Genomic DNA, 13458 nt, shown 5'->3' with positions numbered 1-13458 from the left:
AGCACTGGGACCAAATAGATCATTCAATATAGTGATGAATGAATGAAAATGAAATTGAAAACTGCACAGAGGCACACGCTCTCATACTGGAACACACTCACACAATAAATACATACATACTCAAGTTTCGATATACGAGGTATGTTCAATAAGTAATGAGAAAATGTCAGGCAAGACACTAAATATGATTTGATCAAAATACTATTTCATGGCGAAGTACACATACATATATTCTATAAAATGACAAACTGGCAACTTTCTATATTTGTAGGTCTGAGTGCAGCAGTGAATGTGGTGGAACCAGTCTGACCCGGTTTGCCAATCTGTGAACACTTGCAGGGAAACATGGAGCAACTTTACGCCATCAAATTTTGTGTTAAACTTAAGAAAACCAAACAAGAAGCTTATGGAATGTTAAAGGAGGCCTATGGGGATGAACAGATGAGCCAAGCAAGTTTCTATCGGTGGTTTAGCAGATTTTCTGACGTAAATGAACAGGTTGAGGATGAACCCAGATCTGGAGCACCGAAAAGTGCACACAAGGAGGAAAACATTGAGGAAGTGCACAGGTTAGTGATGCAAGACCGTCAAATATCTGTGAGGATGCTATCTGAAGCTGTTGGTATTAGTATTGGCACAGTAGAGACAGTTCTGACCGAAGAGGAGTGGAGGAGTGGTCAGTGGTGGTTCCACCAGGACAATGCCCCATGCCACAAGTCAACGCTGGTGACCACCTGGATGGCCGACAGGGGAATGAAAGTGGTACAACACCCACCGTACATCCCTGACCTAGCCCCTTGTGACTTCTTCCTGTTCCCACGCATGAAGATCCTACATTAACTTCTACTGAAAGTCCGACTTCTGGGTCTGAGTGACTCCTTTAGTGGAACGGGAGCATCAAAAATCTCTTTCCTTCAAAACCTCCAGCGAGAAAAGAGACGCAAGTTCAAGAGAACTATCCCTGAAGGTTTGTCTGCATGAGAAAGAATTCCTAGCCAGTCCGAGGCAAAGACTCCACAGTTTATTGCAATCTTCAATCTTCTTGAGTAGCACTGTGGCAGAATTCAAAACCACAAAAAAAACAGTACACAACACTCACCCTGGTCCTCGGTTGCTGGAAGATGGAGTAAGGCGTCCACGGTCGCCAACACAGCACACAAAACCACACAAACCAAACCAAAACAGAAAAACACACGACTCACGAACATACAGCAACAAGAACAGCACACTAACAAGGAAAAACAACAACTCTGCATCAGCACACAAACAAACTGTTTTAGACCAAAAAAAAACGACTGACCGGCACTAGCTCTGACTCAAAACTGCCTCCAAAACCGAAAAATCCTCATATATATTCCACAGACAGACAGCGCCGTAAACAAACTAACGACCTCATCCCTCTTCCAACAACTGAAGCACTCACTAACGACAATTACACTCTCTCTCTCTCTCTCTCTCTCTCTCTCTCTCTCTCTCTCTCTCTCTCTCTCTCTCTCTCTCTCTCTCTCTCTCTCTCTCTCTCTCTTTCACAAAACGTTGGGAAATGCTAAATAAAAACAAATTTATTCATCCCTCTATAGCACCTCACCATCCAGTCCCAGAAACTGAAAGTTGCAAACATCTCAAAGAGGTCTTGACAAGGAGGCAAGTTCTGCCGATGAAAAAACAATTTTCACTGAAAAAACATTGAGTGTCGGGGAGAAGGAGCTTCCCGGCAGCATAGGAAAGAAACCTCCTATGGATTAAGCGTGAGGGAGGAAAAATGAAGGAAGTCTTACCTTGCTCCCTCTATTAGAAACCAAATTTCAATCTCGTGTCTTCCCAGATGATGAGGAACGTACCATGTGGGTAGCCTAGGTCTGTCATCTGGATGGCTCCTCATTAGGAAAGTCGAGGTAGGAGAGATTGGGGCTAGCAGGAGCCAAAAAAGGTAAGAAAGCTTGCCCACAAATATTGAAGGAGAGTGGCATAGGCTAGGAGACCTGCGGTCGGAAACGGTGCTTGGCGCTCTGAGCAGCAGATAGATACTGAAGAGTCGGTGCCAGGCATTCTCGGAAGCTGGCACCGAGCGCTTGGGAGCTGGCGCTGGGTGCTTGGAAGCAGGCACTGGGCGCTTGGCAACTGGTGCTGAGCACTTGGCAGCTGGTGCTAAGCACTCAGGAGCTGGCGGCGGACACTCGTAAGCTGGCGTCGGGCGCTCACGAAGAGATGGGTGCTTAAACGAAGACCACGGGCACCTGAGAGGGATCGCTGGGCGCTTGGAGCCAAATACTGGCGCCCAACAGAAGTACGCTCAGAAGAGAAAAGATCTGGACTGTCCCATGCACTGCAGGAAGGTTAAGAACTGCATCCGGCTCCATAAACCGCTATGTAGTGGAAAAGAGCGGGCAGCATCACCTGCTTGCCTCTTCAATGTATGAGACAAATCTAGAAAGCACTTGCGGCGCTTCCAAGTCCAGGGTGGAGTCTTGAGAATCGGACGACAACTGACGCACATCCACAAGGACGCCTTTCCAATGGCTTTCTGTCGAAGCCTGGGATAGATCGACAGGCTCAAATGAGAGGGTGACCACCCGTGGGCAAACCCCACCGACTTCCCTTGGACCTCTGGTATGATTCCTCCCAGGTTTAGGGGAGTATGACAGGGACCTTCATCTAGGAGAATCAGCGGGACGTGCAGCCACCTCTTCCACTTGCACAGCACTTTCTCCTGTCAAGATGCCTTTTCAGTGGCTGTCTGCTGATGCCTGGGAACGCTCAACAGGTTCGACTGAGGGGACTACTACCCATGGGCCAACCTCTTCAGCCTCAATTGCACTTTTGGTATGTCTTCTCCCAGGTTTAGGGGAGTGTGACAATGACGACAGGACGAGTAGCCACCTCCTCCACTTCACTGCATCACTACTAGGTTAAATTCATGTTAAACCTAGACTTGAGACTGCCAATGGCAAGGGTGAGAAGCAAGAAAGCCAGGCACAGGAGTAGGTGGATTAAAAGTAGGAGGACTAGTAGCAGGAGAAAAAGGCAGGAAGGGGGGAAGAAGGAATAGCAGAGCTATCTTCTAACCTATGCTATGGTAAAATTCTAGGCTAAGGTTAGCTTGTTTCTCGGTTCTAGAGGCCGCTTCCCTTTCTATCCCACTCTAACTTGTCTAGCTGAGATTTAAGTACCTTCTACTCTTGCTAACCATTACATTTAGCACAAATTTTCTCCTTACCATATTTCTGCCTCCTACATTTACTGCAAATTGTATGAGAATCATATGAAGATTTACTACTATGGTTTGCAACTTTTGCTGCAATAGCAAAAATATGAAGATTGACTACTATGGTTTGCAACTTTTGCTGCAATAGCAAAAATAGGTGAACTTGAATCAGATATAATAATAACCAAGGAACTAGAAAAAATTATCCTGAAAGCTATTAAAGTTTGAAGGCTACTCAAAAAAGCAATAATCACCAAAATCCAGCCATACAACCAAAAATCAGTAAACAAAAGCTGCAGCAAACCCCCGATGTTACTCGAGAGCCAGCAGAAACAGAATGAGATTTTCTGCCAAGTCGTTTCCGGTACTCCCATTAGTGGGCGGGGCTTGTACCTGCACTAAGCTATTGAAACGCTACCACGAATGTTAAAATTTAAGCTGCTGAGCGAGTGAAACTATAGCTAAGTAATTACTTGGCAAGTTACTTATATGAAAAGATACATAAAAAATTCTACTTATTTTTTGACACATTTGCAATGAATCAATGCTACTTCCTCAGCTAAACGAAACACAAGGCCTGCTTTTGAGTGAATAGTAAAGACAAGGAAATATGGTCAGTCATCATATCAATGAACAATTTCTGGTACTTGGTGCACTGTACATATAATACCTGGCCATAAAAAAAGTAAAATATAGTTATTGGCAAAATATAAATACAAAGAACCATACAATATTTTTTTCCAGAAAATTCATTCCAAAATATAAAAATGCAAAATAATCAATTGAGCCTATCGCAAGTTAATGTAATACATTGCATCTTTAAGTAGACTACCCACAACTGAACATCCATTCATATCCCTACTCATGTAACTGTAACAACTCACTGATCTTATACAATTTTTCAAAGATAATACAAGGAACAAATATCTTAGTTACATGATGTTCACAAAAATACTTACCAGCAATCAATGTCATGGTGGCAGATCACCTAATTACAACAACACTTCAAAAATATAGTACAGTATATAATTCATGCAAAACACACCTGTTTTCAGAACATCTGTATGTCTTGTGTCATGAAAGACATAGACAGGTGGCCCAAATATACAGTCACACTCTGCTTTCTTTGCTACTTTCTCTAGGTCACTCCGGAAATATCTGCAAAAAAGTAGTTAGTACATTAATCCACTTAATCACTGACAAACTGGAACAATACTTCACACATTCCCTCAGGGGCACGAATTTATATCCCTGAACTACAAAAATACAAGACTTTTACCATTTTTCCAGTTCATGTATCACTTTTGCAATGCATTAATGTAATGCATGATACTCAATTTCTTCACTAAAATCCATGAAGGTTTCAAGAATGAAACACCATGAAAATTTAATTTCCTTAGCACAGAGGAACTGAAAAATTATGGCTCAAATTAACAACTGTAGAGTAGTGTAGTGTAGTGTCACCACAAAAAATGAAGTTTTCATAAACTAATATTGTAATACTTACCTGAACACCTGAATTAGCGCTGGTCACTGACCAGCCTGAACTACATCCCCATAGCTTTTACCCAATAAACTGTCAGCGTTACCAACGCTTACAGGAAAATCTTGTCAAATGAGTTACCTGAAGTACCGTTGGCAACACTGCTGCAAGTCCCGGCCGAGTGAGGCCGAGATCCCAATTGCGTTATCCACTATTCAAATTGAAGTGGGGAGGAGGGTGGAATCATTCAGGTGTTCAGGTAAGTATTACAATATTAGTTTTATTATAAAAACTTCATATTGCAATACACTCCCTGAACACCTGAATTAGCCCGATTAACAAAATTTAGTGGAGGTGGGATCAATCTAATTCAGCCCGACCTGCCATCAGGGAAAGCAGGTAACTCATTATTCGCCTACTCTGTATAAATGAATGTATCCTCACCTGGTTATCTCACTCGGCAGGTGAGAATGTCTGTAGAGAGAGTACCCCCAACGTCAGTCTCATGTCTAGGTACTGTCTGAGTCGAGCTACCTCTCATGTGGTATTCAAACCTCCTCATGGATAGAGAGTAGCAAAATAAAAACCAACCTACCATGTGGCTAATCACAGCCTCCCATGATTAGTGGAGAATGATGAACCTCCCATATGGCTAATCAAAGCACTCTCACTTATGGAGGGTCTGAGTCGAGCTACCTCTCATGTGGTATTCAACCCTCCTCATGGATAGAGTAGCAAAATAAAAACCAACTTACCATGTGGCTAATCACAGCCTCCCATGATTAGTGGAGAACAATGAACCTCCCATGTGGCTAATCAAAGCACTCTCATTTATGGAGGGTCTGAGTCGAGCTACCTCTCATGTGGTATTCAAACCTCCTCATGGATAGAGAGTAGCAAAAATAAAAACCAACCTACCATGTGGCTAATCACAGCCTCCCATGATTAGTGGAGAACGATGAACCTCCCATGTGGCTAATCAAAGCACTCTCATGTATGGAGGAGAACGATGAACCTCCCATGTGGCTAATCAAAGCACTCTCATGTATGGAGGGTACGATGAACCTCCCATGTGGCTAATCAAAGCACTCTCATGTATGGAGGGTACGAAGAACCTCCCATGTGGCTATTGTAGCCTCTCATGTATGGAGGAGAAGTTGAGTGTGCAGGATCTTTGAGTTCTTCGCGTCCATTGCCGCCGATGTCTGCAGAAGAGGTTGAAGAAACCAAACCTGTCCACTGGATCTGCCTATCTTCACAGTACTAAAGTCAAACTTAATATTCTCACTATGAACCCCGACTAACAGAGAATCTAAAATTCCAAATTTCCTGACTACATTCATTACCTATAGTTCCCCCCACCCTTAACATAACTACGTAATTATAAGATCGAGTTGGTCGTCACAAAGGGAACAAGCGAGAAATTCTTCTTCAAAGAAACTGAACGTCTTTAGGTAGAAGTCGTGAAAAACGACACCGACTTCCAAGTGGCCGCCGCTAAGAACCTCCGCACTAAGAGAGTACCCCCTTAGCTAAATGAACGCACCCACGATAGAAGGGTTAGCAGCTACACACGGACTAAGAGAATAACTTTCATGTAAAAAGGAGAACGATGCATCTCCCAAGTGACTATTCAGAGCCTACCCATTAAGGAGGGAATGAGGCAGTGTGCCGAGCCGATGACCCTCCGCCCTGCAGGTTGCAGCAAAGGCCGACGAGCGCAGAAGTATCCCAGCGCCGACAAAACAACCTAGGCTAGCCTATGAGAGCACCTCTTTGGACTCTCGTAGGGAAACTATCAAAGACTAGGATACTTAAGATACTCTGAACTTAAGTTCATGTGATTATACTATCACTGTTGCTTAAGATTCTAAAGCCTAAAAAGGAATTTTTCTATCTGGTTAACCTAATAATCACCGCACTACGTGAATACTACCTTAGCTAAATGAGCGCACCCTAGATAATAGACTTCGCCGTTAAACGTCGACTAAGTGAATAACCTTCCGAGTCTTCGCACGAAGAGAATACCACCTCAGCTAACTGAACGCACCCTAGACAGGAGAATTCGCCACTATATGCAGTGGGGCGAATTGAACGTCTCTTAAGTGAAGGAAGAAAACAAAGACGGACTCGCAAGCAACTACCTCCAGAATAGAAGACTCTGAACCATTCCTTAGAAAAGAAGATGAAGTGGACATACTCCGAATACTGTGCGGTAAGGCATAAACCTCGCACCACACGAGAATCGTGAAGTGTGCCCGCAACTGTGTTCGTGAAGTGTACCCGCAACTGTGTTCGTGAAGTGTGCCTGCAACTGTGTTCGTGAAGTGTGCCCGCAACTGTGTTCGTGTGGTGAGCGCTTATGAACCAGGAACCAGGAACCATTTCTCTGAAAGTAACTAATCGCTTCCTTCGACCGCGGACAGGAAGGATTCCGCGGAGAGACAAGAAGTGTACATGGAAGCGGACGGAGTTTATCAACCTTTGATAATTATTCGCATCGGAAATAAAGATATCCCCGCTGATGCCGGAACCGAACACTTGCAGATAAAGAACCTTAAACGAATGAAGCAGAGTTTAAGCCTTGGCCACGACTTCCGGAAGAAGAGAAATACTTATCATTTCCCGCCTAGGAAACTGGCCTAGGAAAACTTCCCGAAGCTCGCCCATTGTTTTATCTGCAGCTAAAGCCGAAAGAAAGAAATAAAACGCCTAATCAATTAACTTAACATTAGAACTTCCCACAAATCTTACGAGGGAGCCCGAGGGAACGTAACAAGTCGAAGAAGATCTTACTGCTAGAAATTTCAGGAAAATAGAAAATGTACTGCAAAGTGCTGAGCAGTAGCCAGCAATAGCCGAAAACGGAAGAATCTTGACTTTCCGAAGGAATGAGAGAAAACCAGCTACTTCAGTTATGGCAGGCATAAAGGTGGAATGACACAGACTTCCCCATGTCAAGTTGACGTGGTAAAGCTACGGGTTGACTTCTGAAGCTGAAGGAAACACTGTCTAGACATAACTTTAGAGTGTCTGGACTGTCAGCTGTTCGCTCGGCAGTCGCCCGCAAATAGGTTCATCACGCAAGAGTTTGGATGATAATGGTGAAAATGTGGTTGTCTAAAAGATCTTCCGCACGAGGAGGAATATCGGAACTTCCGTAAGGAGCATTAGGAATTCCGGAACCTAGGGTGTTAGAGCCAGCAAGGAGCTAGAGTCACAGACATCTTGACACTACCGCAATTCCTGATTACCTGATGAATGAGACCGAATGGCGGAAAGTATACACCTCTAAGTTCTAATGATCTTGTTCCCCCCGAGTTCTCAGATACGACACGGCAGTTATGATGTCGCAAAGCAGACCCACTATTGTGTTGCGCACTAGGACTGAGAAACACCTGAGGGCTTCCTTTATAGCCCTGAGGTTTCTGAAGGTCATGACTCCTCTCGTTCCCGATCCCTCCAGAGGCCCGAAGCCTGGGTTCCACCAAGGTTGCTCCCCAACCTTGATATGAGGCATCTGAATACAGATGAACGTCGGGAAGAGGGGAGACTATAGACCTTCTGGATGTCAGATGCGCTTCTTCTGACTATCACAGACGATCTGACAAGCGAGAATCGTTCCAGATTATACCTGTATTCTCGATGTGGAAGTCCCAGCGATTCCTGAGACATACCTGAAGAGAAAGCATGCGGAGACAGAGAGAGAGAACATTCTCCCTAAAAGGCTTCTTCAAGTGGTACCGGCTGTTCCCTGTTAAACAGGAACCCTCTATTTCTACAAAATGGATGCACATTTGCCAAAACTGGAGACATGAGTTAGAAGCAACAAGTTCGTTATACTGGCCACATCCCTTGAACCCGGAGCAGCCACACTAAACATAGCTTGCTGTGACGCTACTGCTGACGACGGCTACACGAAATAGACCATGGAGGAGATATCCTCCTCCCTAACAGACTGTTGCAGAGCGCAAAAGGCGCCCACAACAGAACCCTCTCCGAATGTCCGGATAGTGAGGCGGAAGCTTCAAAAGAAGCCCCTCCTCTTCTGCCAAAGAACGTTGTATAGTCAGGCGACATGTTAACCTGGTATGCCAGCCTCACTTCGGTGTAGGCAGTACTGGACCGGAGGGAGAAATCATCTTGTTTGAGCAACTACCGGTTCTGTCGCATATAGCGACTCGAACATCGTTGTTTTGGTAGTGTACGCTCCTTCGGATCCTTGGATTGAGGATAAGTGAGGATGAAGTCTACCATCCGCTTATACTCATTCTCACTGGCTGAAGGAGAACTAATATCCGGTACCGGATCCTCTTCTTCAAATGAACAATCCTTGTTGGACTGGTTCGACCAAGCCGGAGGATTGTCGGACTGGTCCGACCGAGCCGGAACAGGAAAGAGGCAGGCCGATCCCTAGCAAACGCCGAACTCGAAAACCAGGAACTGCTAAACCTGGGTGCGTGAGAAGGACACCTGACGTATCAATCGCGAACATACTGGAGGCACCAAAGTCTAGGTTGAGCAAACCCCGCACCACCCAACAGGGATGACACAACACCTGGGCAGACCACGCCCATTCCTGAGAGAGAGGAGGCCGCAACACCCGAACCACTCAAATCCGGATGTATCAAAACCGCATGAGAGTGGGAATCTGGAACTGAAGACCCGGAACCAACATAGATGCCTAGACGGAGGGACAGAGAAAACCTGCCGGAAAGTTGAGAAAGAAGAACCCGGAGGAGGGAAGAAGGAAGAAGCCACACTCAGAGTAACCACCGGAGTGCCCACCACTGACGTTGGACAGATGGAGAAGGTCCCAACCGGACTGAAACTCAAAGGAGTATGAAGGGGAAGTTACGAGGTACCGAACCGAAGAAGGTAGTTACCAACTATCCTGGAGAATGGAAAGGCTGCGGAAACTATCGGTGCTGATACACTGAACGCTGGCGCAGGCAAATCGCAGACTGCCATAGCATCCGCAAGAATCGCGGAGGATACATTACAATTAGGAAACTATTGGTGCTGATACACTGAACGCTGGCGCAGGCGAATCGCAGACTGCTGTAGCATCCACAAGAATCGCGGAGGATACATTACAATGAGGAAACTATTGGTGCTGATACACTGAACGCTGGCGCGGCGATCGCCGACTCATCGAACATCCGCAAGAATCGCGGAGGATACATAACAGTTAGGAACCCATAAAGAATGAAATAAGGAGTTGCTGACGCCTCCGCAAACAACTGAGAAGCAACTAGACCGGATGCCTGAGAAACCACCGGATTTGCAAAAGGTGATAAGACGACGGATCCGTAAAAAGTACCCCTTCCCTTAACCCCGAACAGAGAGAGGGGGGCCGCTGAGCTCTAAAATACAGGGTTGAAGCAAGAAAGCCTTGCTCTGCTGAGTTAAAAGCCAAGAAAACAGGATGTGCAACAAAGACTCCGAGAGCCCCCCCAAAGAGCGGACCGAAAAGAATATTGAAAAGGGCAATGGAAGAAGGCTTAGAAGGAAAAGGGGGAAAAACGGGAAAATTCCGTAACGGCCGAAGAGGCCATAGATTTCAAAGAAAATAGACTGGTTCTGTTCCCCCTGCCCCTGATAATCTTGATAGACATTATCAAATCAGAAAATTCAAAGAAAACAGCCTGGTCCTGTTCCCCCGCCCCTGATAATCTTGATAGACATTATCAAATCAGAAAATTCTTTAAGACATGATCATGAATACTGGAAAAACCCGATCACCAGAATTACCACCATCGCAAGACAAACGAAATTTTAAAACCCCCAAAGGAAAAGGAACCTTCGAAGGAGGAGTATTCAAGGAAAAACAAAAATTCAGAACCAGATACATCAGAAACCAAATCTGAACGACCCTCCACGGATCTGGAAACCTTTGTTGACCAGAGCATGAAGCAGGAAATAAAACCGACGATTGATCTAAATGAGAGACCTAAACCCAAAGAAGACCACGCTCAACTACTTTCCTGAATACTTCCTAATTAGACTTCCTACCCTTCTGAGTGATTCCTAATTCTAAATCCACCTTAGAACTTATGCTTTTAGAGGGAAGGGGGAAATCTGCTACCAACACTGCCTGCTCCTCGCCGGGGGGGGCCGGTAGATCCTACCTTCGAGGTTTGCGGTTCTCCATGACCCCCGGCACCCGTTAGGGCTGGTTCTGGAACAGGCAGGGGGGCTGAAAAAGACCGATTAGTATCTACAACACTATTACTATTATCCTTATCTTTAGTTTCCGTTAATTTAGTCATAAAGCTAGAAAAATAGACTAGACATACTCAGCTAGTAACTTGTCCTCTAACTTTTTGAATAATTCTTCCATCTGATCTACCGACCAAGACTCGCCGCCTATCTGACTGATACTACACTGTGTCTTCCTACATAAAAACACAAACAGAATGTCGATCGTGTTTGAGGGTACTCATCCTACGCTTGCAGGACGTGTAGGGACGATGAGCGTCAGCATCTCCAACAGTAGAAGGCTGTCGTCAAAGCTGTAAACGAAGTTGAAGTATCGGCGCTAGCAGACGGCGACGTCTTCTTGTTTGACTTATCCAATCGAATCCAAAGTACCGATCCCAAAGTCAAAATCGGGAGAGAAGTTCCAAATCCCATCAATAAAGTATCCATCCAGGAGAAAATGTGTTGAAAACAGTCCAAATCATGATCTGATGTCCAAAAACTTGAATGGGGGTTGGGCTAAATGACCAAAAGTTCGGCTGATGTGGGACACACCCACACAGCATGGCGAATAAAAAAGCAATTGGGGATCTCGGCCTCACTCGGCCGGGACTTGCAGCAGTGTTGCCAACGGTACTTCAGGTAACTCATTTGACAAGATTTTCCTGTAAGCATTGGTAACGCTGACAGTTTATTACCCACTTAGTGGGTAAAAGCTATGGGGATGTAGTTCGGGCTGGTCAGTGACCAGGGCTAATTCAGGTGTTCAGCGAGTGTATTGCAATAAAAAAAAAATTATAGAATCCAACCTATTTCCTACCAGTTCTTTGATGCAAGTACTGAATGATGCATAGATTCCAAGCTCATTGTATAAAACTTTCTTATTCCATGTATTTTACCGACAAAAGAGAAACCAACAACACATCTGAGAAAAAAGTAACTAGTTATGGCAACACATCATTCACTTACTTTGTATAGGCACGTGATGCTTCTGCTAGAAATTTGTACATGTCTGTGTTAAGCCTTTCAGCTCGGGTTCGATAAATTATCACATCTGATATAGCCAGAACCTGACAAGGAGTAAAAGTTCATAAGGCCTACATGGGAAATGTATATAATTCAACAAGACAAAATACTTCTCTTAATGTGAAAAGATTGAGATAGGAATGGCTGCTGCAAAATGTGCAGTTTTACAATACATATTCAAATAAAAACAAATCCTACTATTACCCAAACATCAAAATTTTATGGCTGATAATGACAATACCAGTCAACTATGCAAGCAATTTTAAGTAATACTTGTAATACACAAGAATAAAACAAACTTATATATAAATACTGTACCACAAAGTACCACATTAAGAACATATATATATATTTTCATTATCACAAAATGTCTTGGGTACTTTGAGAAGGAGACGCTTCCGTTGCCTGGAGATGTTACTGATGCCAAGCATTCCTTCTGTGTCAAGGACAAGTGCTTTGCTTGAACTATCATAGGCACCCCAAACTCCTAGGGTGCAAGATGTCTGATTTGAACTGGTTCTGAAATAAGATTCTTTGCATAAGCACTACTTCTGATCTTGATGAAAGCAACTTGTCTTGAAAAACCACAAATGTGACTGAAAATGGAATGATTTCTTGCATTTTAAGATATTTTAATATTATATCAGCATAATATAAAAAACATCTTTATAAGTCAGCCACTTCACAAGATTAATGCTATCCCTAACCCCAAAAAACAAGAACTACAAGTAGACTGGTTGCAACCATACTGTAAATAGAGCATTGTGTTATATCATATATAATATAAGGTACCTACTACTATTTCCTTTAATTGTAATCAATACAGAAATAGTTGAAAAGCAAAGATACATCATAAAAAAATACTAAATCATGAAAAATACACCAAAAATTAAATACTACACAGTACTGTTTATCTTTTTTGCTTACTGTATTATGAAAACGTGTACAAAAGAGACAGCAGGTACCACTGCATAGAACAGTACTTGGAGTGTTCCTGTACATTTTGCTGACATTTTCTAGGTAAAGCATTGTTTGTGGTATATTTCATCAAGCAATGCAAAGAAATCCAAGCAGTTCTTACAACTGCTGTACAATATGGTCAATTAACATGTGTTAAGTATGAATTCTTTTTTTGCAGATCTTTAAATTAAAGGAAAAGATGAAAACTTCTATGTTCACACAATTAGTGTAGAAATACAGTGCATGTCCTTACAATTTATAAAAATAAAATACTTATATCTCAATCCTGTGTGACAATAAACACAGTATATTAATATCTTATTTCACTATAACTGCTAATGTATAGTGTTTCAAGTTCATATCATGTGACAAAAGTAAAACAAACCAAATGGAGAAACACTAACTTGAAAATTTCTGCTCCTCGGAAAAAGACCTGGTTCAGTGTATAAGACTTTCCTTCACCAGTGTTACCAAATATAGACACCACTTTTACATGAAGATTTGACTGCCGTGGGACACCCATTTTCTTCAGCAAGTCGTTTGCATCTTTTACCTGAATTGGTTAAACAGTATTTTCACGTAA

At 43.5% G+C, this 13458-nt stretch overlaps 1 protein-coding gene across 27 annotated transcripts in view; it reads right to left on the bottom strand.

Moving 5' to 3' along the window:
• The window catches only part of LOC136828590 (zinc finger FYVE domain-containing protein 1-like), a 126672-nt gene that overhangs the window by 35546 nt on the left and 77668 nt on the right, over nt 1-13458 (bottom strand). For all 27 annotated transcript variants that reach the window (XM_067086609.1, XM_067086619.1, XM_067086626.1 and 24 more), the window contains 4 exons: nt 13280-13428; nt 12296-12434; nt 11859-11959; nt 4251-4363 (listed from right to left, as the gene is read on the bottom strand). In XM_067086609.1, coding sequence (XP_066942710.1) covers nt 4251-4363; nt 11859-11959; nt 12296-12434; nt 13280-13428 — 502 coding nt within the window. The remainder of the gene's footprint in view (nt 1-4250; nt 4364-11858; nt 11960-12295; nt 12435-13279; nt 13429-13458) is intronic.

This window comes from Macrobrachium rosenbergii, chromosome 43 (assembly GCF_040412425.1).
Source record: "Macrobrachium rosenbergii isolate ZJJX-2024 chromosome 43, ASM4041242v1, whole genome shotgun sequence".
NCBI classification, from domain to species: Eukaryota; Metazoa; Arthropoda; class Malacostraca; order Decapoda; family Palaemonidae; genus Macrobrachium; species Macrobrachium rosenbergii.
The sequence above is the reverse complement of the archived record's forward strand: the minus strand, read 5'-3'. Positions and strand labels throughout refer to the sequence as shown.